Source organism: Spizellomyces punctatus (assembly GCF_000182565.1).
Source record: "Spizellomyces punctatus DAOM BR117 chromosome Unknown supercont1.5, whole genome shotgun sequence".
In the NCBI taxonomy this organism is placed as follows: Eukaryota; Fungi; Chytridiomycota; class Chytridiomycetes; order Spizellomycetales; family Spizellomycetaceae; genus Spizellomyces; species Spizellomyces punctatus.
Window position 1 is genome coordinate 575,395 of NW_015971541.1, and position 22,121 is coordinate 597,515.

Sequence of the window (22,121 nt, forward strand, 5' to 3'; positions counted from 1 at the left end):
AGGGCAGGCTCATGCTTTACGGGTGTTATTTTGCAATTTTCAACCGATTAAATTACTCTTGTCCATCACATCAACAATAAAAGATTCACACCAATTAAAAATAAAATCGGGGATCCCGCAACGTTTCCTGCAGGCTCCTCATTCGGCCACTTCTCATATCTATCTGCTTCAGCCTCTCTCCAAACTTGACACAAGAAATAATCTCACGCTGCTATTTGACCAGCTTTCTTTCCCTTATTTTTGATTACGACATCAGTAATGATTGACTTGGGTGAACCAATTTTAAAAGGTTTACATTACCTTCCCTTTCTTCGCTTTAACTTGCTCCTCCTTGAGCTTCAAGCGGTTGGCCTTCTCCTGGGCCTTGCGTTGCTTTTCGGCTTCCCGTTGGGCTTTAAGGGCCGGGTCAGGACCCTTCTTTTTCTTTTTGGGAGGTTCATCTCCACCCCCGCCTCCTGCGCTTCGCTTCCGGCCGACTTTGGCCTGACTGAGGTGGATCTTAGCCCTAGAGGGCCCAGCTTGTTCTTTGAACTCATCCTATGGATTGATTGTCATTATCGCTTCGCTCCACGATGTAGTTTTGAACAATAACACGTACCTCTATCATGTCACCAGCTGCTCTCTTTCTATCATAGAAAGGTCGTAGCAAGCCAATGACTTTGTGAATGTCGACGGGTCTCCAAGGTATCGTAGATGGCTTGCCAACTGCCTCTTCAATTGGGGCTGTCCCGGCAAGCAACGACCGTTATGATTGGCGTCGACGGTAACCTCAATGCATAGTATTCATACCATTTTCTTCCTCCCTCTGTGGCGCTTGCCGTCGAACTCGTGCTCTTATTGGTCGGTCTGCTTTTTTGCTCCAAAGTTCTCGTGGAATCTGTCATGCGGAATGATTTCAGTGTCTTCAGCATATACAAAAGGGGATACAACTGTCTACTCACGCTGGTGATCCCTTCGATGCCGAGCTCCCGCAAGCTGAGCATGTCCAAATCGCCAAAGAAGTTGCCACTGTGGTAACATCCATTAGGACACGACATTTAAGCTGTTTTCTCTCTTTATTATCATGCTCACCTCATGAAATCATCGGCGGCCTCCTCCACATCAATATCGTCTTCCTCGAGTTCACCGTCAGCTCGCTGGACACGCAATGATTAGACATCGAAGTGCAGCTTGATGGCAGCATCGAGATTCCAAGCCAACCTTAACCATATCCTTGTATGCATAAGACATCTTCCTGCGAAGATCATATAACTTATCCCCATATCTTTCAATGTCATGCCGAATATACGTGTCGAGTTGGTTCACATTCTCAACGCCATTCTCTTGCAGTGCATGGAGCAAGAGGTCCTTCGTATCCAATATTAAATATACGGCAGAATAAATCTTTGCGCCAAAGCTCACCTCAGGGGACATTGTTTTAGAGAATTTATCCATATAAAGGCGCAGTGTTTTCCCGATGTTGTGAAAATAATCCAGGAAAGTATCGGTCAGAGTGCACAAAGCGGACTCGGACGCAACTAGGGAGAGCAGACTTGTAAGCTATTTGCAAAAGATATGGTCCCACGAGAGGAATAAACCAACCATCGAAGCCAGAATGCATCAGCAATTTTGCTACGCTCTGCTTTGCCACATCGGCGGCTGCGGCGCTGTTCAGGGTGAACGGTGGTAGTGACGTTTCGCTGCAGCAAGGTTGATAAGGTTTGACGAGCGACCTCCACGGAGTCTCGTCTGTCACTCCCGACTATCGCAAAGAGTTGAGAGATATCAGCACCTACCGCGTACATGCCATTTCCAAAAAGAAAATGTCCTACCTCACGACCCAGGATCTTCGCGTGAATTTCCTTCACTTTTTGAAGGTCCTTTATATTTCGATCAATTTGACTATTCAGTATTCCTTTTCGCTTCGGTCGGATTTCAGGGAAATCCGATAAGGATGGCTGCGTGCGCAACAGCTCACTTTACGCAGCATTCAGTACTCTGTATATAGGAGTAAATAGTTAAGCAGGGTCATACCTCGGATCTTCAAAGAGCTGTGACGGGTCGACTACGCGATTGCCAATTTTAAAGGGTGGATAGGGTAAGGAAGGCACACAGCCAGAAGTGTATTTTAGCTCCGGAAGAAAGCTTTCCTCCAGAGCGATTTCAAGCTCCTCATCCTCTGAAAGGTTCATGGCAGAGTCTCTTCGTTTGCAAGGATCCTTGAATTTAGAATATGCGAGTTTGCGTCGCTTGTTACGACGCACGTATTCCCTCTCGTCGTCCACTGATGCCCCCAAACTTTCCCTCGTGGGTACTATCGCTTGACGCTCAGGAAAGGGTCTTTTCAATTGAGCTCTGCGTTTGCTCTGATGATTCAAATTTTGCCATATTCAATACCATGTGAATCACCTTCGAGCCAACATTCACGAACTTACGCATAGTTCGTAACGGTACTGCATGGTCACATCTTTCCACCGTCTCTCTTGAATATTGCCTTCATCAATGGCCTCCTCAGTCGTCTCATCCGGCGGGGCGGGGGTCATTGTATCTGGAAAGTGTGCACTGTCATTGGCAAGTGCCGCCTCATGTTCCTCCACTGCGGGCGATCCAGCGTACTCAGGAATCTCAGACAGTACAGACGCCTGAATAGAACGATGACCGTAAGCATTTGAAGAGCACTACGAATCCCAAGTACTTACCGATCGCTTTTCATCCACCTGTGCAGGTCGATCTTGCTCGGTGGTTACCGAGATTCCATTTTCATTTGAGGTATCATTTGCAACTCCATTGGGGGTTTCTACAATTGTACTGGGTTAGCGACCCGAAAAGTGGTCGGTGCACCAGCTTGAGAGCCCACCTTCTTCATCATCCGAGTCTTCTTCATCAGCTCGGGATTTGATGATCGTGATATCAGGAACCTTCTTTAAAAGGTCAGTTGTTTTCCGTCGCATTGCCGTCGCATGACGTCGATAAATATTATCCTTGAGGCAATTCAGGCGAAGTTACAATGAGAAAAATGAGTCTCTGTCGCAGTACTACTTACTGGTGGTATCGTGTTGTACAGCATACAGTTTGACCATATTAAGTATAGATCCTCTGAGAATTGTGCTTTGCTCTGATATTGGTGATTATTCAACTTTGTTGTCATCTACCGAATGGAATTGGTAATCTGTAGGTTGGAAAGCAAGTTCTGACTGTAAGGCACTTTACCGTTCCGAGGTCCATCGGGTGTTTGATGACTGTAAAGCACGAGGTTGAGATTTGATTGATGAGGGAAGTCAGGCATGCTCTGCAGATTCAACGAACCGTCATAATAGTCAGGAGCCTCACGTTTCGCAACCGGTTTCAAAAATGGAAATGAATGGGCCTGCAATGTCAAAAACTGAGCACATCTATTGAAAAAGAACGTGACGACCAAGGAAGCCTCGACGTACCGTATAATTCTTCAAATCATTCAAAACCTTCTCTAATGCCGCGTAAAGCTCCTCTTGTCCAATATTCTCACTGTGCTGTAGCTTTCATTAGACAAAGACATAATTAACTGGTGACGTGACACTGGCTTACACCCACCCATTTTGATCTGCTCGGTCTAACTTCATCTAACAATGTTTTTATATTTTGAAGGCGTTCTGGTTCGGCTTGCTTGTTCACAACCATAAACAGGTACTGGATAAATGAACGCTCTATATCAGTTGCCCGCGTAGGACTCGTCAGGTCGACATCATACATTACCTTTAGGCTGGAATGGACCTCTTTTGTCATTTCGTCCTGTAAAATGATGGAGACGTAAGCTCCTTTCCGCAAGATGCTTCCTTTGAAATATTAAAACTTACAGCCTCTGTCTTGTCATTTTCGTGGTCAAATAATTCTAGTTCTTCTCGAGAAACGCGCTCCTGTCGATGGAATGTGAGGAATATCAAGCAGATAATCCCATTTCAAGTGTTCCGTACATTGAGCGATGTCATGTAATCCATAGCTTCCACATCGTAATCATAGCTATAGTACATATCGTCGATAGGGATATCCATTTTCACATCCACTTCCTCGGTCAGAGTGCTAAATGCAGGCACCTTTTGTCGCTGTTGATCACCATCAGACCCAACATCTGCAACGGGGCAAGAGAATCAGACATCGACAATTTCAAAGCGCTGAGATCTATAAGACGGTACCAGAATTCTCATCATATTCGTCGTCGACATCCGTCTGCTTTCGAATCCCATTGCCATTTGATAGAGATTTCAAAGTATTGGCTAGCAGGATGTCGTTGATGGAGTCCCTGTCGACGAGTGCCGTGGTAAAATCCTTCCGATCTGGGTAGAGTTCCGGTATCAATTGCTCAAAAATCATCTCACGGATACGGAAGTTTGCAATGGTGGAAGAAGAAACGGAAGCGCCGCCAAAACGGCTTCCACCTTGCGAATGTTCCGGTTCTTCTACAACAGTGCATAAATGAAAGTAAGACACAGGTTCCAAGCGTCAAGACCAACTGGACAAACCTTTTGCACCGTCCGCAGACACTTGGGGTCCTTTCATAAACTCGGTCCATTTTGCCTGGTCCTTAGCTGCGTTGATGAATACTATTCCTTCCTCCGGAGACAGCCATAGTTTCCAGCGGTCGTTCAACAGCAGACTCTGAGCAATATCAAAGTAGTCCGCCATTTGAAGACAATTCCGATAGCACACTCCGTAATATGTACAATCCAATTATCGTGCTAAGGACTCCCTTACAACTACGTACGTCGTGAGATGGAAAGTTCCGTTGACATTAGCTGTTGTTCAAATTGTTTGGCTTTCAATGCTCGTAGCTCGAAAGGCGCTGAACCAACGCTGGGGTCGGCCTTTGCAACCCTCACGCGTCCTTACTAAGCCTCCTCATCCGGCACGTGATCATATGCATGTCATGGCGGCCTTCATGGCGGATGACAGCGTCGGAATACGGACGGCCACGACGATTTCCGTCAAAACCCTTGAAATATCAGCCTGAACGCTGTGCACTTACTTTTGCGCACGGCGTAACGTCGATACAGCCGGGCAGCGCTTATTCGAGTTGATAACGTCAAAGTGGATTGTCGTCAATCACGTGACCAGCCACCGCGTCCCCCTTCGATGATGGGAGCCTCGACAGCTGGTATGGCGGTTTGTAAATCGGCCATCTTTCACGTTTTACGCACACGTACAATTTACAAATGGTAAGCATGAGGGGTCTGGGAATAGGAGATTATCATGATATCAACCTTGTGGACTCGGCGGACAACATGTGAAGACGTGGGATTCGTTTTGATGGATTGCAAAGAAAACCACACCAATTCAATCATCCTGCATCTTCTGCTGCCGCGTTCAGCTCACCAAATTCCCAACTCTACAGGCTGGAGCACTAGAAAATGCACAAAAGATTCCCAAAATTCGGGATACCGAAGAGGAGAGCGCTTTCGGTTATGTCTACTCGGTGTCAGGTCCTGGTGAGTTCACACGAGGCAGTTTACGCGCAGTATCCCCTACCAGCAGTCAATGACACAAACCATCAAAGTGGTCGTGGCGGAGCAAATGATTGGGTGCGCTATGTTTGAATTGGTATGTACCAACTGGTGGTCGTAAGATTGTGGAGATGGTAGGCGTCCTCATATTGCTGGTCGCAGGTTCGCGTCGGACACTACGAATTGGTGGGAGAGGTGATTCGTATCGACGGTGATAAGGCTACCATTCAAGTGTACGAGGAGACATGTGGGTCTTGTGTAGGGTGATATTCTACATGATTAACGACGAATATTAATCTTTCCATTGCTAGCTGGAGTCACTGTTGGTGACCCGGTGTTAAAGACACGAAAGCCATTGTCGGTGGAGCTGGGACCTGGTATGTGGAACAGGAACGGTTTTGAAGCGGGGCTATAAACCTAATTTATGGAACAGGAATCTGCAATAACATCTTTGACGGAATCCAGCGGCCATTGCAAGCTATTCAGGATGTGTCTCAAAGCATTTATATTCCCCGCGGGATCAGCACTCCCGCACTTAATAAATCTCTTACTTGGGATTTCGAGCCTGTCAACTTCAAAGTGAGGAATATGTGATGGACTATATCTTCGACGAGTTGTTTGACCTTAGTGACAGGTCGGCGACCACATAACTGGGGGCGACATCTACGGAAAAGTTTACGAAAACAGTTTCATCACCAACCACGCTATTATGCTGCCTCCGAAAGCGGCAGGGACAATCACTTACATTGCCCCGAAGGGTCAATATGACTTGAACGTGAGCGACTGACGGGAGTTGCGCATTCATGGTTAGACGTAGGCTCATTTGACTCTCGTTAGCAAACTGTGTTGGAGACGGATTTCAACGGAGAGAAGACAAAGTACACAATGTTACAGACATGGCCTGTTCGAACTCCACGTCCCGTAACCGACAAGTTGGCTGCTGATTACCCGTTGCTCACTGGACAGCGAGTGCTCGATGCGCTTTTCCCGTGAGTATTGACCATTTGCGATCCCGTTCAGCATCAAAATAACGGTTGTTTTTGTGCAGATGCGTACAAGGGGGTACCACGGCCATCCCGGGCGCCTTCGGCTGTGGTAAAACCGTCATTTCCCAGGCTCTGTCCAAGTACTCAAACTCGGACGTCATTATTTACGTTGGATGTGGTGAGCGTGGAAACGAGATGGCTGAAGTCCTGATGGATTTCCCTGAGGTATTATCCTGTACCATGGACGTAAACGTAATAGGAACCTTAACTGCTGCACACTTTAGCTTTCCATCGAAGTGGACGGGAGGCAGGAGCCTATTATGAAGCGTACCACACTTGTTGCCAACACTTCCAACATGCCTGTGGCAGCACGTGAGGCGTCGATTTACACCGGAATCACTCTTTCAGAGTATTTCCGTGATCAGGGTAAAAACGTGGCCATGATGGCAGACTCAACATCTCGATGGGCTGAAGCGCTTCGTGAAATCTCTGGTCGTCTGGCTGAAATGCCTGCGGGTAAGGACCTAGTTGCTGTTGACACGTACAACACATTGCCTAATTTACGTTCTTTGCTGTTTACTAGACAGTGGATACCCCGCCTATTTGGGTGCTAAGCTTGCCTCGTTCTACGAGCGTGCCGGAAAGGTTGTGTGTCTTGGTAACCCGCAAAGGCAGGGTTCCGTCAGTATTGTGGGCGCGTATGTACTGCTTTCCAGCTGTATTTGCTGACGTGAGCTTACCATTGAATAATTCCAGCGTATCTCCCCCTGGAGGAGATTTCTCAGATCCTGTCACGCTCGCCACGCTCAGCATCGTGCAAGTTTTCTGGGGTTTAGATAAGAAGCTGGCTCAGCGCAAGCATTTCCCGTCTGTCAACTGGTCTGTCAGTTACTCAAAGTACATGAAGGCGTTGGACCCGTACTACGAACGCTTTGACCCAGAGTTTGTGAGCATCCGAACAAAGGCAAAAGAAGTCCTCCAGTCTGAGGAGGACTTGTCAGAAATTGTGCAACTCGTCGGAAAGGTGTGATCATTGTGAATACTACATTTTTCCTGTCAATGACACGTTCTGATCGAATTGGTTTACAGAGTGCCCTCGCAGAGTCCGACAAGATCACTTTGGAGGTGGCCAAGCTTTTAAAGGACGACTTCCTCCAACAAAACGGATACTCCAACTACGATCGGTACTGTCCGTTCTACAAGACGGTCGGTATCTTGCGCAATATGATGTCCTTTTACGATTTGGCACGGCATACGGTAGAGGCTTCATCGAACCAAATCACTTGGGCAAAGATCCGTGAGCAAATGGGTGACATTATTTACAAGTTGAGCTCAATGAAGTTTGAGGTACGAAATGATGTGCGTCTTTCTTGTGAATTCAATTTTACAAATGCATTCTGTATATGTAGGACCCTGTTGATGGAGAGGAGGCTATCAAGGAGCGGTACGCAAAATTGAACAAGGAGATGGAAGAGCGCTTTAGGAGTCTGTTGGACTAGACGCTTCTCATCTCTTGGTATAGGAAGGAAAATATTAGAATTTGTAACATCCGCTTCCGAATACAAAGACCGTATTTGTTAAACAAAAATCATGTCCAATCTCAACATCTATAGCCTTTCATGATAAAAAAAAAGAAGAAAATTGCAATGCTAAAGCGTCTGAAATATGAGAATCTACCCCTTGCACCCCATTGTGCTTTGCTACCCAACGCGTCCCCCAGCTATCCACCCAGCCGTAAACTACAATGGACACCATACAATGGCTACCAGCGCCTCTTACAGCTTTACCAACCGCGTTTGGCAAACTTTTGTTCCTCTGGCAACAAATCGCAGTTGATACCAACCATCGCCTCCCCCAAGTCTTCCGATACAGATGCCAAAACAGCAGGGTCATTGTAGTGGGTGACAGCCTGGACAATGGCCCTGGCCCGCTTGGCAGGGTCGCCCGACTTGAAGATGCCAGAGCCCACAAACACACCGTCCATGCCCAAGTGCATCATCATGGCAGCATCGGCGGGAGTTGCAACACCACCGGCGGCAAAGTTGACGACGGGCAAACGGCCCAATCGTGCGGTTTCTTTAAGAAGGTTGTAAGGGGCCTGGATTTCCTTTGCGTAAACGTAGAGCTCCTCCTCCGCCATGGCTTGGACTTTCCGGATCTCTCCCATAAGCTGACGTGCGTGTCGTACAGCTTCAACAACGTTACCCGTTCCAGCCTCTCCTTTTGTCCGGATCATGGCGGCACCCTCGTTGATCCTCCTCAAAGCCTCACCCAAATTCTTTGCACCGCAGACAAAAGGCACTTTGAACTTGCTCTTGTCAATGTGGTGTTGCTCGTCGGCGGGAGTCAACACCTCGGATTCATCAATGTAGTCAACGTTGAGGTGCTGGATGATCTGAGCCTCGACAAAGTGACCGATGCGAACCTTGGCCATGACGGGGATAGTTACGGCCTCAATGATCTCCTTGATCATTTTGGGATCGGACATGCGAGCCACACCGCCGTCTTTGCGAATGTCGGCTGGTACCCGTTCGAGAGCCATGACAGCACATGCACCTGCTTCCTCGGCGATGCGAGCCTGCTCCGCGTTCACCACGTCCATAATCACACCGCCCTAGAGAGTAACAGCAGCCTTTATTGAGTGTAAAGTCTTAACCGACCAAAAGTGTTCATTGTTCACCTTCAAGTTTTGGGCGAGACCGGCCTTGACAATAAAGTCATTCTTTGCAGCAGCAGCTACTGCTGCGCCGTTGGTCTCTGGGACGAGGTTTGATGGGGTAGAAAATGTCATGTTTCTCGGGAAGCTGGGGATCTCTGCGTTGGGGGGCAAAAAACCAAACCAAGGCCAAATATAAAAGGACAAGGGAATTTTTACTAATCGCCATCAAAAAATGGAATGAGTCATTCGAATCATTTTTTCCGCAACACTTGGGGATACCACGTGACTGTGCTGACGTTATCGATTTTAAAGATGTGAGATTTTATCCACCGTTATAAAGTCTTCCAAACAAAACGGGATGAACGAGACAAGAAGAAAACATGAAATGATAATCCAAAGGTTATATAAAAATATATCGTATACAATTAAGACTACTACTACAAGTACATATCTGCAAACACCTCATTTTTAGATTGCCCTTTGCTTCCCTTTGGAGGAGGAACTTCCAGAGGAGCTAGACTCCAAGGCAGATTCAATACTTCCATTACGTATTCCAGAAGCAGCCGTAGGTCGTGGCGCTGTCATGTTCATCTCATATGAAGGGCCCAAGTCGGACTCTGATCGAGGGAACAGTGCGGAAGAAACGGGTCGATTCGATGGAAAGGCTGCGGGAGGACGGGGAAGGCCTCCCATTAGAAGCGGAGGGTAGTGCTGGTCTTTGCTTCCGCCTGGAGGTGGCGGCCAGTCAGCGACCCCACCCACGGTGGGAGGCATTGAAGTGCGCTCACGTGGAGGTGGAGGTACGGAAACAGGATGGTATGGAAATTCTGCAGGGATCCCCAATTGTGACGCACGTTGGTCGTGCGGGTATGAATAATGCGAGGGATGCGGGGCCTGTTGCGGTGTCACAAGTCTAGGGTTCTGCTGCCGATATTCTGTCTCCTTGTCATGTTCAGATGAGAGTTGATACCGCTCAAACAACAGACGATCTCTTTCCCATTCAGCCCATCTAAAAGTCAACAGGTCAACTGATCTGAATGTTCTCGAACCGCTTACTCGCAACACTCACTTTTTCATGCTAACTGCACTCGACTCAAATTGACCCTCTTTCTTCCCGTGGAAATCCCCTTTTTGCTCCCCTTCGACCTTTCGCGTCTCACCCCACGAAAAGTCATCAAAATGCCAATAAGCATACGCTGGCAGTACAAAGTTCCAGATTGGGAGCGAAATTAAATATACAAGCATCCACATAATGTAGACGAATTTCCGCGTGGTAACAATGATGAGTAACCCTGGAAGACCCAGAATCGCCGCCAGCATTAGGAATGGGACTACTTCAGCGGATTGCGAGACGACGGCAGAAATGATAAGGTACAGGGTCAGACAAATAGCGACAGGGAGAACCACCGTTCCAACCAGCTCGAGCTTGGGAGAGAAAAAATGTCAAGTTTCGTCTAACCAGGATAGTCAATACTTCCATGTACTCACGAGAACAACAAATTGCATACTGAAGCAGAATGTACCGCACAAATCCCGGACCAAGACAAGCTCCAGCAGATTATGCACCGTAGAGTTGATCCATCTTCGCCGTTGAGAGAGCAAGACTCTAAATTTTTCAGGGACCATCGTCCAACATATAGCTTGCGGTACAAACACCATCTTCCTGTGAGGGAAATTACGCAGCATCAACGTTGAGAGGAAGCGGTCTTCGCCCAGCAGCAAGAGATTCTTCTTGTGTAATGTGTCAACAACGTTTTCCGAGTATTCCTCCACAATACCCGGGTTTGTTATGATCGGAACGGTTGCTCCCATATCACCCTTTGGGGCTTTGATGCGGTACATGCAAAAGCACCCCGGAAGACAGGTCACACCTCCAAAGACAGATTCGAAAGCTTTACCGAGATGGTGAGAAATGTAGTATTCAAACACTTGAATGGCAGATGTGAAACTTGCAGTCTTGTTGGCGATGCGAGTTTCTCCGCAGAGACCCATGATACTGACGTCGTTCTTCATTGCACTGACCATGTGCCCCAACGAATCCGGAGCCACTTTTGTGTCAGCGTCCTGAGGATCCGCAATCAGCATATCATTCGCCCAAGGTTAAAGGTGACACGCTATGGCAACATACCACCATCAGTATCGCTTCGTACATATCCGCTGTGGTTGCAATTTGCTGAATCCGGTAAAACAGTTCATAGTCCAAAGCAGTCATGCGATCATTGAACAAAGTACGACTCAGAAAATTCATAATGATCAGCTGTGAATCGCGCTTGCCCCGATTGCCCGGCTTTGGCTGCGTGGCTTCAGTAGGTGTCCCGCATTTAACAACCGCGATCATTGGAACTCGATGATTTCCGAGTACGTAGTGTCCAGCATACTAGACAGTGAAGCAGGAATCAGTAACAAGCCGGTCGCTCAGAGCCATATCTTAGGACTTTTCGTCGTGCACGTACCACTTTGGCCATGTTATGTTGCTTGGTACCATCCGCAATGGCGATATAACTCTTTGGTTCTGGCGCAGGTAATCGTGAGTCTTGCTCCATCATCCCAATAATTATGTCAGGAGTGGACCGGTCATTGCCCGAACCCGTAATTAACCCATCAGCCACGACGAAAAGAAGCTTCTTGTCATCCGGGAAATCCGTATTGGCAAGCGAGTCAAGTGTTCCGCGAATCCCCTCTTCCCCTTCTGAGTAGCATGTCACAAGCAGGATAGTGTACAGGTCTGCGTCGCCATTGGGAGAGTAACTCGAGTCGCCGTAGGAACCAGAGTATGACCCCGAATATGGTGCGCGGCCATTCGAGCCTACTGGCACCGGCATATTCGTATGCCTTGGTTTCTTTGTCAAGTTCGGCGAGCCGAACCAGTGGAACCAGATAGCCATTAAAAACCGGCTTATCACAACGCCCAAAATTATGATCAAGGACACTGTCTGGATCACCATTGAAGAGATGCAGCCTGTCGTCTCCTCACCAACGAAGCCAACGCGATACGTCCTCTGTAGGCATTCTATTCCATGGCGTGCGTCCGCGGTTCTGACATAGCTGTAAGTGCCATCCTTTCCCAAATTGTCGAAAAACAATGGCGTAAGCCGATTACTCGCTTGCTGCGGTCCAGTCAGGTAGTCGGTCAGATTTATCAACGCTATGATGATGTGGTAGTTAAGAATAGAACACCTTGCACCACAGCAATACTATAATGCCTTACCTCCATTATAGACAGTCAAAGCGTGTGGAGGCTTAGTTTTGCCATCCACGTTGTTCCATTCCGTGAAGCGCTGCACCTTTTTCACATTCTGAACCCACCGAATGTCGGCACAGTTCCCAGTGGGACTGATGAGAACAGAGTTTGGAAACGTGCAAGTAATTTTGCTCGTATAATATGCCCCACACGACCCATCTGCATTCGCCGCAAAAAGGCGGGAGATGTCAACGCCGGACCAGACTGTGTCCAAAACAAACCCTCTTGCTTGCAAAGCCGCTTGGACTCCCTGAAAATTGTATTCGTAGCCAGAAATGATAACTGTATTGCTCGAGCCTGGATTAAAAGCCTTGGTGTCCTTGTTGAACATGGCAACCCGGCCTTCGTTGGTGGAGCTCGGACAGAGCACCCTTTGTAATCCAACGGTCAAGAATGCAACCATGCCACATATGACGGCAATGATCATACAGAGGGCAACCTGCAATGTGATGATATAGTTATGAGTGTTTGAACGAGATCCATTGTGAGGCAATAAGGCACACGTCACCTTTTCGCGCCAGGCCTGTTGTACAGCTCTTTCCGTTTTCCCGCAAGCCCTTAGACAAGGTGGCAGGAAACAGCATGTCACAATCCTCGCAAACCAAGGCCATATTTCGGATGAATTATTATCGGCATAATCATGCACAACTTTGTGAGCACCTTCTGGCATTTGTGACAACGGATTTCTGTGCCGGGTTGCTCCAGCGCGGGCAGCAGGAGGACCTGCGCTCGGAGAGCGCAATATTGCACGTCGAGTACTCCGCTGACGCTCTGGTCTGGACAGGGTGTGTGCCCTCCGCGCCGATTGCATCGACTTGCGCATAGCTTCTACAGAATCCGCATCGGCCGCGTAGCGGGCAGGGAAGATGTCAGTATAATTTGGAATGGAGTACGTCGCCGGTGGCATTGGTAACCCCGACGGCCGTTGCGGTAGTGCCTTTTCGCGGAAGTTTCTACTTGGTGGACTGGGGGCCGGAGTGTACCCAGGGAGGGACGAGTGCCCTGTCGCATTCGAGTCTACCGGAAGTTCCTCCAGGTCCATCCCTCCGTGAGGGTTGACGTATGAATGCATGATTTAGGTCTGCACTTTATAGTCAGCATATGCAACCGTTATAATCTTGTTTCTCACACATACAACTTACACTAATCTTGAAACCTTTCTCCACAGCTTTAAAAACGCTACAAAAACTAGCTCAGCAGATGCCCTATGCTCCTTGTCACCATTCCCCAGCGGGGAGGAACTCGGCCAACGCTCAAAAGAAAAAAAAATCCGCCTGCGTTGGGGGGGCGGGTAGGCTGGGCGAAGGGCGAAAAACAGATGACCTGTGCTTTGCTGCTAAAGGGGCAAGAGGCCTTACTCGCCTTGAACACTTTGGACGTCATTTCGTATCGCCGTTTTAGGTAAATGAAAAATGGCACAGTCATGTAATGGCGGTGCATTTCATCTTATACGCACGTGACAAGGATGTTGGTTTCCGTCGATTTCGTCGTCGATTTTGTTTTGGGTTTTCAACAATGTCCGCTGCAAGTAGGCTCACGGGATGGTTCAGGGTAAGCAGGCTGCACACCTTTTATGCACAATGTAAAATACTAAAGAGCGTTTTCTGGCCATAGAAAGCACCCACGGTGTTGCGAGCGGGGCACCCGTCCCTGCGTGTAAAAGCAGAACCAATTAAAGTCGAAGACATTCCTACTCAAAAAATCCAGCGAGTCATCCGTGAAATGAAGGGCGTCTTTTCCTCCCCATATACTCCTGTGGTCGGTCTGGCTGCACCGCAAATTGGGCATCCTATCCGGCTGATTGCTTACCGGCTCGAGGACAAAAAGTTGTTGGAAGAAAGACGCATCGATCCAGTCCCGTTGACCTTCCTAATCAACCCTGTATGATTTATATTTTATTCTCTGATAGCCTGTCTTGGTGAGCCAAAACTGAGACTTGGGTAAACTTTAGACCCTTTTAATAACAGACAAGGACCCGGAAACCAAATGGTCAGCAGAATACGAGAGTTGTGAAAGCGTGCCCAATTACAATGCACTGGTAAAGCGAGCGGGGCATGTAAAAGTGGAAGCTTTGGATTTGAAGGGCAACAAGGTGTGAATCAGATCCTTTACGTTTCGCAGCTGGTGCCTGTTTGAATGACCTTGCTATTCTTCAGGTGTCATTCAGCACGGGGGGATTTTTGGCGAGATTACTTCAGCATGAGATGGATCATCTTGATGGTGTATTGTTCACGGATCGCATGGACTGCAAGAGCTTCCGACATGATAAGGTGCGGTTATGTTATGTACGATCTCTGCATATTTCCATCGTTGACTGGTAAACCCCTTTACAGTACATTGACAAGTATGAGCTGTATACAGGCCGATGAGCGGCAATGGCATCAGCATTGTAATTTATCTTTACTAAACCACACAATATACACATGCAAGAACAACCTCGGCACTGAACAGCATATCGAGCCTGCTTTGTTTATGCTTAGATACTGGACGCCGTGCTACGTTGCACCGTGTATGCGATACATGCCTCATCTAAATGACGCTTCCCTAGCCGATGACTATCTTGCCGTCGACTTCATTGAAGTCATATGGAGGAATTTCCATATTCAATGGGGCGGGTCCTCTGAAATTGAAAGGTCAACCGCATAGCCAGTAATGACGTGTCCCTACATATTCACAGCTCACTTTCGGATACGTCCACTGATATCATAATGAGAACCATGACATGGGCAAAACCATCCTCCATAGTCCCCAGCTATTTATGGAACAGATGAGGTCAGAGATCCCTGATGTAACATCTCACGACCGGGTGCGCACACCTTCCCCAATGGGTACACACCCCAGGTGTGTGCAGACTCCCAGCATCACTAGCCATTCGGGCTTTTTAACGCGGTCTTCATCTTTTTCAGGATCTCGGAGCTCGCTCAGGGGAACCGAGCGAGCTTCAGCGATCTCTGTTACCATCAGGTAATGTCAAGTCAGGATACACGACAAACTCAATCAGTGGAACTCCTCACCGTCTGCTGTGCGGTGCCGAATAAAAACTGGTTTTCCGCGCCACTGAACCAAAGTATCGTACCAATTGTCGATACAGTCGAATCATCTGCATGACATGCCTTTGTTTACCTTTACAACCACGTTCTTTGCCTTGGACGAAAATATCACTGGGGGTGGCTCCGTCAAATCAGTTAAGATGTACTTACCTCAGGCACAGATCCCATATCTAGCTCCACCTTGGCCAAGGCAAGCACGTCCGCGGACGCAGCCAAATTTTCCATGTAATCGGTGACAATATTTTTGGCAGCAACGGCACCAAGGACGCTAAAACTTGCAACAAGAAGGTACCTCGTATTTCGTGCCGCAATTTCATCGTAATAGTATTTTGGTTCGATGTATTTGGCCTGGTCTTGCGGTGGACGGATAACATCATCATCTGGTGCAGCCTTTGTTACGGGTGAGCTGAATGCACGCTTCTGATATGAAAACAGGAGTGGAGCTGATGTAGAGTAAATGATTGACGTATTATACTCAATTGAATGGACAGCGGTCTACCAGTAAAGTTTGTCTTGGACACCAGCTCAGGAACTTGATAGTATTTTACCGCAATATCGGAAACACATGGCAGATGGGCCTTCTTTGATGTCGCAAAAGAGGTTGGGATCAACTTCAAGACCACACTGGGTACCCGCTGTGTCCAATGTGTGCGTGAATGCATCACGGAAGGAAATAGCGGCCTGTACATGGCTCCGTTCGCCCCGATCCTTTGATAAAACGAGGTCGAGAGTGTTGAGGACGAGGCAATTCCGATCACGTCCCGTAATGCAGATCATGCTGCTGTGCCACGCTTGGTCATCATGGCAACAACGCTCGAGCAAGCCCCGGTCCCAGCATCCCCCACCCGCGCGGACGCTTTTCCTTGTAGATTTCTTTGCCATTTCCTTCCGACAAAACACCTCTCTGACTAGGGCATTTACTCAACCTGTTGCGAGCGTCATATTTGACGCTTAGATCTTTTCCGTTTCTGCTACATTATCAATTTTCAACTGTTCCGCACGCGATGGACGCTCACCACCAGCCTCGCGGCATCCTCAAGAAACCAGTAGACCCAACGACTCCATCGCGAGGGTATGCACCTATAATTGAGCCGTATGCAATAAGAACCTCTGTAATGTCAAAGAGGAAAACATGAATGAGAGATTGGGAAACGCTCAACCCGCGCCTTCCCTCCCTGTATTTGCATGACTTGATAGGATACGGTGGGACGAAGACAATATCATGCTCACGGAGTCCCAAAAAGGAAATACGATGAAGATTACAGAACCCAAGACTCCCTATATCCGATACGATTCAGAGAATGACATGATACTAGGGAGCACAGGTGCTTTCTCTTCGATGAACCTGTTCAGACTTATTGCCAGTTTATGACCAGACGTACATGATCACATTAGGAAACGTTCCACCGATGGAACTTTCCGATGCCATTTACTCTGCCCAACGATCTCCCGGGTCGACTGCGTCGCTGTCTGATACAGAATCTAGCGGATCGGGTCGACGGCATGTCTCTGTTGATGATTGGGACGATTCGGGAGATGAGAAGGGAGAGATGGATCCTGAAGGTTGGTTAACTATAGCTGTTTTGCTTTTCTCCTGCGTTATGGGTAAAATTAAATACCTCGTTGTCATACCTACAGAAGCAGAGCGACACAGAAAGTTTGAAGCCCTTCGTTCTCAACACTACAACATGAAAGAGGCACTCCGCAAGGGCCGAGAACTCGCCGCAAAGACTACCGAAGGGAACAAAGACACTGCAAATATCGGAAATGGCGTGGGACAGGAGGACGATGAGGCACCAGAGTATGACAGCCATTCGGATCTGGATGATGGGACGTCATTACCTGGGCTTGAAAATGAGGTGCATGAGCCGACGAGCGGGTTGGCCAATTTGCGGCTATCTGGGATGCCGGCGGGGCGTGTTGGGCTGGGGTCTTTGGCTGCTTTCAAAAAGCAACGAGAAGCGAATGGGGATGGGATGGACATGCCATAGAAACGGCCTCCGGGCTACGCTGGCAAGGATATTATCATAGCGGATCTACTGGTTTGGGTATTCGCAGCTGGCTGGTATTTTCCTTATCTGCATTCCGTATCGCATATACACAGCAATTTCATTGTCCATATACCAATGGAGCGAGTGTGTGATTCTTTCATGCGCGTGCACAATATATTTACAATTCCAATTGTATAAAATATGTCAAAATAATAGAAGTCTACCAAATATCCGCCCAAAGGGAAAAGAAAAGAAGAAAAATGCAACAGTGAACTCCCCACCCCTCTTCGCAATCAACTCGGACTCTGCAGCCCTCCCGTAGCAGACGCGAGGGCCTTGACCGTGCCCTGTTTTACGATGTCTAGTGTGGCCTGCCCAGCGTCTTCGACAGCCGCGGCCGCGGGAGGACTGATAACCGCCACAATAGTCTTCGCGCCGCTTAAAGCGCGCCGTCCGACCTTCCAAAGTTGGAACCAGGACCAAATTGTAAAGCCGAGGACTACGATGTGCAAATCACGATATCAGAAACATAGCCCCAACCAGTATCGTCAGCAGAACCATAAGTACTTACATGCCAGTAGGTAAGCAATGAGTTGATAGTACAACTCTTGAAAGAATCCAAGTGCGCGCGGGCGGCCTTCAGCCTGCTGTAACGCCTCTTCAACGATCTTGAGTTGCCGAGATAATTCCTCATTGACCTGCTGATTGACAGCGTCCAATCCACACATCATCGCGCTCACATGTTCGTGAGACCTAGGTAATAAAAAACATGCATCGATATTGGGAACAACGAACCAGAACGATGCGGACCACTTACTGATTATCACGAGTAGTCAGTGCCAGACATAGATCTTCCAGGGTCGTCAATGAATCTGTGACTTTCTCCATTGCCTGGCGAATCTTCTCTTCAGTGAGCTTCACCCCAGTGACCTCGACGGTCTGTATAAGTGGTAACGAGGAAGGGGTTTGGCCCTCTTCATCCGCTCCCGTTTGAACAGTGGACGCGTTTTTATCTTTTTCATTTTCCAGGGCATCAGAAACGTTTTGCGCTGGCTCCGGCAGAGCAAGGCGTAACATGAGGGTCTTATGCTGGTCGATTTGATGCTACTCGAAGAATACGTATAAGAGAGCGTACCGAAAAAGAGAGAGTCCATGGCACGCGCCAGATGCAATTACCTCAATATCAACCTTGTACCTCTCCACCGAAGGCATCATCTTGTCCAATCTGCCGCCAAGCATTAATAGGCGATCGTGCAAGTCATGCTCTTCAGCAGTCAGGGGCGAGTCGATATCCCGGCGCGGATATGTTTGGTCTCCACGATCAAAGGTTGAAATTGCTTCTCCACGTTGTGATGGGGATCTCCCCTTGCTCGAGGATAGCGATTTAGACCCGGACACCGGACCGACTTCGTCATCCTCCTCACCGGAGGTAGCGGAGGTCACGATCCATCCTGCTAGACGTTTGATCGTGCCTCCCTCTTCCACGACATCCACCCGGGCAGAACCATCCATGCCATCTATTCCATCTTGATCAGCCACGCTGGATGTAGCGGAGGTCGATGATTCGTATCCCAGGCGACTTCCGATGAAAGTACGCTAATGGGTGCATTGCATGTTAGCATCAAAAAGAGAGACTGAGCGGGGTTTGATGGATTGCCTTTCTCACCATTAGCTTCTTCCGGCGGCGTGGCTTCTTGGTTGCCTCTTGCGAGTCTCCCAACTGGATCCTCGATCCAGTCTTGCTCGCTATATCTCCAGCACTCGCCTTCTTTCCCTTCATCTTCCGTCGACTCCACCATTGATCCCTACTTCGGCCTCGCGTCGCACTTACGGCATTTTCGCTAGAATCTTCGCTACTACTATCATCCCACACCCATCTCTTGCTTTGATCTCTTGTAAGTTTCGCTTTAAAATATCTAGCTTTCTTTCGCACTGCATCCCCGTCATCCCAACCAGCAGCCGCCATCCCGGTATCTCCATCTGACTGAACATTTTCGTCGCCCTGAGCAGCGATATCTTTGCGTTGTCGGAGGCCAATCGTCTTCATCATGCCTTTAATGCCACGTACACGTCCACGGGGGTCACCGTCATCCGTATCCGATGCCATACTGTCATCCAGTACAGACTCGCGGTTTTGTGATGGGCAAGCCTGTGCTGCCTCCTGGTGCCCATAGCCATGATCTTCTGGGTGCGAACCTGGTTCACTAATAGGATGTTCAGGCATATCCACATTATTGGCGACTTGAATTTGGCCAATGCCCCGGTCCACATCTTGACGGTGGGAAACACGTAAGCCTGGTTGAGACTAAAGTCATTATTGCAGAAACGTAGAGACTTCTCCTCTTGTCCTCATTACCTTCATCATCTCCATCTCCGGGAAAAGGTGAGCGCCTGCGTGCACCGCTCCTTCCACCTTTGACCAGCACCGGCTCTGATTCTGCATGCGCCATCCGAGGAAACTTTTTGAAAGGACTGGGAGTCCTCGGCTTTCTCAAAATATCCATTCCATCTCTCGTAGATGACAACGTGCTCGACTTGGTGATCGATCGTTGTGACTCGGCGCTGACGCGGGGAATGTTTGCCGGTGTCACGAAGGGTGATTTTCCTTTCTTGTGACCCAAATGGTCCATCGAAACGGCAGACAAAAAGCTTTTTTTCCGGCCAGGAACTTGGGATATATTGCCATTTTCTCCACTAACGACCGATGTGCTCGAGTCTTCAGGTGCACGCTTCTCAAGGATCCGACCCCAGAACCCGGATTTTTTCCTTTTAGCTTGCCCATCAGGAACAGGGACAATCTCCTCTGCATCTTCTGACTGGTCCAAATCCATCATTTGAGGTGATCCTGAAGATATGTTTGTCTCCATCGACACTTTCGGAACACCTTGTGACAGTGCCGGCGCCGTAACACTTGTCTGTTGAAGTTCCTCAAATGGATTTTCAGAGATTTCAGATGGGGAAACCGCCTGCTGAGCCTGCGAAGCGCTCGGTCCTGATGCGTATACCAGTTTGCCGTCGTCGCTCAGCTCTTGAGCACTTTCCAGACGGCTGAAGGCCCCCGGTTCCAGTCCGGCTGATCCTCCCGCAAGAAATTGCGTCAGGAAAGACGGCGAGACAATAATAGTTCCATCCACGTCGAACATGGGCCTCGGTACTTCTCTCGTGGCATCGTCGGCGGCTTCGACGCTCAATGCTTGCCCTTGATTTGACTCTTCGGGTGCGGTTCCGTCGGGCGGTGATACGAGCGAACGACTAATAGCCTTACTTCGCCGCGAAAATCGACGATCCGATACCCGCAATGAGTTCTGCCATTCCCCTTTGGTCGGGCGTCGTCGTTTCCGCGCTTTCTTCCATTTGGAAGGACGCTTCTCGTTGTCGGCAAGGACGTCATCAATATCAGTGTGAGCCCTGCTTAAGTCATTGGCCATGTTGCTCCCCTCTTGATCTTTATTATCCTCTTTATGCTCATTGTAATACTCAACTAGTTCCGTATTACCAACATGCCAAGTGTAATATCTTAGTTTCCATTTTTTTTGCTCTTCAGTTGAGGCGCCCGACTTTACAGCCCTCTGCCACATGGCCCTCCTCCATCGAATGACCTCGAGCGGGTTATATCGCAAATTTGGGGAAGATGTAAGGAGACAGATATGCGAATATCGTGTTTCAAAATATTGCTTGCATCGTGAAGAACGGTATAAAGTCTGCTGAGAAGCCTGAAAATTGGTTTCAGGTGCATCCTCAACAGGCCGATTGACGTCCGAGGGCTTCCGTTCCACGCTTGCTAATGTAATGTCAGCCTGGCCAGCCAACAGCGGTACCGAATCCGGTGTAGTGCTCGATGTTGTGCGTCTAGAAGCGTCTGTTGGCAGCGTCGCAACTGTGTGCGGGCTCCCCTTGACAGGGTCACGCTCAGTTTGCTTTTCTCGGTAATGCTGGGTAGAGAGATTCATCACTTGAAGCACGTATGGATCATCATCCGGAACGTTAGCCAGAACAGAATCTAGCGGGGAGGAAGTCCCGTCCAGTTTCGATGCAGCACTTAAGCTTTGGTGCGAATCGCGAGACGACTGAGAAATTAGCGACTGCGGATACGACGAGCCACTGAGCGGGGACGAGCGGGGTGGGTGTCGAGGAAGACTATCTGCGCGACCCTCAGGTTCAGCTGGGAGTAAGAAAGCTGGGGTAGATTCCAATAGCATTGGATAGTACGTGGAATTGGAGCTTCTCATGGAATAATTGGATACGCGACGGGAGCCAGGAGCACTGCTAATAAGAGCACGGTGGTCTCGGAGCGATGAAGAAGTAATAGGCTGGCCCGCGCTAAACTGTCGGTAGCTTGACCGCTGCGTAGGCTTACGGTATGGCCCGTAACTGCCTGCACTTCCTAGTCCTCCGTAGGACACTGGCGGCTGCCGCCGACGTAAAGCGGGCGCCGGGTCGCTCTCAGATGTGCCTTCAGTATCCGCAGTACTGTTCTCCAGAAGGTCATCATCGTTTTCTCTGGTGGTTACACCAAAGTCAGAATCTGCTATCCCTTCACCGCCGTCGCTAGAGCTGTCGTCCCATTCGTCTGTGTCCAGCTCCGTTGTCGCTCCCAGTCGTCGACCCTCATACTGCTCCCGTAGTCCATCGTCGGTGGTCTTCTTCGCCTGCGAGCCCATACTTCCACTACAGTCATGGTGCTGTCATGAGTTTACGGAGCCGACAGCTCAACCGTAGGCGGGTCCGCGTCGGAAGGCAC

At 48.8% G+C, this 22,121-nt stretch overlaps 8 protein-coding genes across 9 annotated transcripts; 3 read left to right on the top strand and 5 right to left on the bottom strand.

Moving 5' to 3' along the window:
- Position 1: 1 nt before the first annotated feature.
- Positions 2-4,784, bottom strand: SPPG_03286 (uncharacterized protein). Its single transcript, XM_016751561.1, has 24 exons — positions 4,476-4,784; positions 4,149-4,412; positions 3,930-4,084; positions 3,813-3,872; positions 3,712-3,747; positions 3,550-3,645; positions 3,414-3,488; positions 3,286-3,346; positions 3,190-3,218; positions 3,023-3,127; positions 2,837-2,960; positions 2,679-2,776; positions 2,415-2,621; positions 2,014-2,345; positions 1,812-1,956; positions 1,582-1,741; positions 1,402-1,517; positions 1,201-1,347; positions 1,072-1,136; positions 942-1,008; positions 790-877; positions 599-723; positions 301-537; positions 2-233 (listed from the first exon to the last, which is right to left on the bottom strand). The coding sequence occupies exons 1-24, from the start codon at positions 4,636-4,638 to the stop codon at positions 204-206; spliced, it is 2,985 nt and encodes a 994-aa protein (XP_016609524.1). The 5' UTR covers positions 4,639-4,784; the 3' UTR covers positions 2-203.
- A 330-nt stretch (positions 4,785-5,114) lies between these two features.
- On the top strand, positions 5,115-8,073 carry SPPG_03287 (V-type proton ATPase catalytic subunit A). Its single transcript, XM_016751562.1, has 14 exons — positions 5,115-5,168; positions 5,345-5,438; positions 5,507-5,550; positions 5,616-5,700; positions 5,765-5,830; positions 5,887-6,032; positions 6,088-6,228; positions 6,291-6,442; positions 6,502-6,664; positions 6,724-6,955; positions 7,023-7,137; positions 7,196-7,463; positions 7,529-7,786; positions 7,849-8,073. Exons 1-14 carry the CDS (start codon positions 5,166-5,168, stop codon positions 7,936-7,938), a joined length of 1,857 nt encoding a protein of 618 aa, XP_016609525.1. The 5' UTR covers positions 5,115-5,165; the 3' UTR covers positions 7,939-8,073.
- On the bottom strand, positions 7,929-9,315 carry SPPG_03288 (pyridoxal biosynthesis lyase pdxS). Its single transcript, XM_016751563.1, has 2 exons — positions 9,120-9,315; positions 7,929-9,053 (listed from the first exon to the last, which is right to left on the bottom strand). The coding sequence occupies exons 1-2, from the start codon at positions 9,228-9,230 to the stop codon at positions 8,223-8,225; spliced, it is 942 nt and encodes a 313-aa protein (XP_016609526.1). The 5' UTR covers positions 9,231-9,315; the 3' UTR covers positions 7,929-8,222.
- Positions 9,316-9,469: 154 nt separating this feature from the next.
- On the bottom strand, positions 9,470-13,673 carry SPPG_03289 (uncharacterized protein). Its single transcript, XM_016751564.1, has 8 exons — positions 13,482-13,673; positions 12,848-13,420; positions 12,307-12,778; positions 11,552-12,243; positions 11,227-11,475; positions 10,587-11,162; positions 10,168-10,523; positions 9,470-10,107 (listed from the first exon to the last, which is right to left on the bottom strand). The coding sequence occupies exons 2-8, from the start codon at positions 13,409-13,411 to the stop codon at positions 9,567-9,569; spliced, it is 3,450 nt and encodes a 1,149-aa protein (XP_016609527.1). The 5' UTR covers positions 13,412-13,420; positions 13,482-13,673; the 3' UTR covers positions 9,470-9,566.
- Positions 13,674-13,843: 170 nt separating this feature from the next.
- SPPG_03290 (peptide deformylase) lies at positions 13,844-14,792 on the top strand. The gene is made up of 5 exons (XM_016751565.1): positions 13,844-13,890; positions 13,954-14,220; positions 14,291-14,431; positions 14,496-14,609; positions 14,673-14,792. Exons 1-5 carry the CDS (start codon positions 13,855-13,857, stop codon positions 14,706-14,708), a joined length of 594 nt encoding a protein of 197 aa, XP_016609528.1. The 5' UTR covers positions 13,844-13,854; the 3' UTR covers positions 14,709-14,792.
- SPPG_03291 lies at positions 14,690-16,131 on the bottom strand (the record flags this gene model as incomplete). Of its 2 annotated transcripts, none has more annotated exons than XM_016751566.1 (7): positions 14,690-14,800; positions 14,864-15,091; positions 15,156-15,290; positions 15,354-15,396; positions 15,463-15,483; positions 15,540-15,832; positions 15,889-16,131. In XM_016751566.1, 6 exons carry the CDS (start codon positions 16,076-16,078, stop codon positions 15,018-15,020), a joined length of 756 nt encoding a protein of 251 aa, XP_016609529.1. In that variant the 3' UTR covers positions 14,690-14,800; positions 14,864-15,017. The 2 variants fall into 2 exon arrangements, with proteins under 2 accessions (XP_016609529.1, XP_016609530.1); XM_016751567.1 differs by having other exon boundaries at positions 14,779-14,959; positions 15,022-15,091; positions 15,889-16,051.
- Positions 16,132-16,244: 113 nt separating this feature from the next.
- Positions 16,245-17,615, top strand: SPPG_03292 (uncharacterized protein). Its single transcript, XM_016751568.1, has 4 exons — positions 16,245-16,461; positions 16,587-16,714; positions 16,785-16,952; positions 17,028-17,615. Exons 1-4 carry the CDS (start codon positions 16,394-16,396, stop codon positions 17,378-17,380), a joined length of 717 nt encoding a protein of 238 aa, XP_016609531.1. The 5' UTR covers positions 16,245-16,393; the 3' UTR covers positions 17,381-17,615.
- Positions 17,530-22,086, bottom strand: SPPG_03293 (uncharacterized protein). The gene is made up of 6 exons (XM_016751569.1): positions 19,737-22,086; positions 19,047-19,675; positions 18,557-18,976; positions 18,198-18,484; positions 17,952-18,133; positions 17,530-17,879 (listed from the first exon to the last, which is right to left on the bottom strand). The coding sequence occupies exons 1-6, from the start codon at positions 22,039-22,041 to the stop codon at positions 17,674-17,676; spliced, it is 4,029 nt and encodes a 1,342-aa protein (XP_016609532.1). The 5' UTR covers positions 22,042-22,086; the 3' UTR covers positions 17,530-17,673.
- Positions 22,087-22,121: the final 35 nt, after the last annotated feature.

Bases quoted from the DNA above. Each gene is read 5' to 3' on its own strand.
- SPPG_03286 (XM_016751561.1), bottom strand. From the start codon at position 4,638: ATGGCGGACTACTTTGATATTGCTCAGAGTCTGCTGTTGAACGACCGC. The intron at 3,873-3,929 runs GTACGGAACACT...TTCCATCGACAG, and splicing joins ATTACATGACATCGCTCAAT to GAGCGCGTTTCTCGAGAAGA. The intron at 3,646-3,711 runs GTAATGTATGAT...TCATTTATCCAG, and splicing joins AGGTCCATTCCAGCCTAAAG to TACCTGTTTATGGTTGTGAA.
- SPPG_03287 (XM_016751562.1), top strand. The intron at 5,701-5,764 runs GTGGGTCTTGTG...TTCCATTGCTAG, and splicing joins TCAAGTGTACGAGGAGACAT to CTGGAGTCACTGTTGGTGAC. The intron at 6,033-6,087 runs GTGAGGAATATG...CCTTAGTGACAG, and splicing joins TCGAGCCTGTCAACTTCAAA to GTCGGCGACCACATAACTGG.
- SPPG_03288 (XM_016751563.1), bottom strand. From the start codon at position 9,230: ATGACATTTTCTACCCCATCAAACCTCGTCCCAGAGACCAACGGCGCA. The intron at 9,054-9,119 runs GTGAACAATGAA...GTTACTCTCTAG, and splicing joins GTCTCGCCCAAAACTTGAAG to GGCGGTGTGATTATGGACGT.
- SPPG_03289 (XM_016751564.1), bottom strand. From the start codon at position 13,411: ATGCATTCATACGTCAACCCTCACGGAGGGATGGACCTGGAGGAACTT. The intron at 10,524-10,586 runs GTGAGTACATGG...TTCTCTCCCAAG, and splicing joins GTATGCAATTTGTTGTTCTC to CTCGAGCTGGTTGGAACGGT. The intron at 10,108-10,167 runs GTGAGTGTTGCG...GTTGACTTTTAG, and splicing joins AGTGCAGTTAGCATGAAAAA to ATGGGCTGAATGGGAAAGAG.
- SPPG_03290 (XM_016751565.1), top strand. From the start codon at position 13,855: ATGTCCGCTGCAAGTAGGCTCACGGGATGGTTCAGG. The intron at 13,891-13,953 runs GTAAGCAGGCTG...TTCTGGCCATAG, and splicing joins GGCTCACGGGATGGTTCAGG to AAAGCACCCACGGTGTTGCG. The intron at 14,221-14,290 runs GTATGATTTATA...GGTAAACTTTAG, and splicing joins TGACCTTCCTAATCAACCCT to ACCCTTTTAATAACAGACAA.
- SPPG_03292 (XM_016751568.1), top strand. From the start codon at position 16,394: ATGGACGCTCACCACCAGCCTCGCGGCATCCTCAAGAAACCAGTAGAC. The intron at 16,462-16,586 runs GTATGCACCTAT...ATGACTTGATAG, and splicing joins CCAACGACTCCATCGCGAGG to GATACGGTGGGACGAAGACA. The intron at 16,953-17,027 runs GTTGGTTAACTA...TCATACCTACAG, and splicing joins GGGAGAGATGGATCCTGAAG to AAGCAGAGCGACACAGAAAG.
- SPPG_03293 (XM_016751569.1), bottom strand. From the start codon at position 22,041: ATGGGCTCGCAGGCGAAGAAGACCACCGACGATGGACTACGGGAGCAG. The intron at 19,676-19,736 runs GTAATGAGGACA...AGTCTCAACCAG, and splicing joins CGGAGATGGAGATGATGAAG to GCTTACGTGTTTCCCACCGT. The intron at 18,134-18,197 runs GTAAGTGGTCCG...TTTATTACCTAG, and splicing joins CTGACTACTCGTGATAATCA to GTCTCACGAACATGTGAGCG.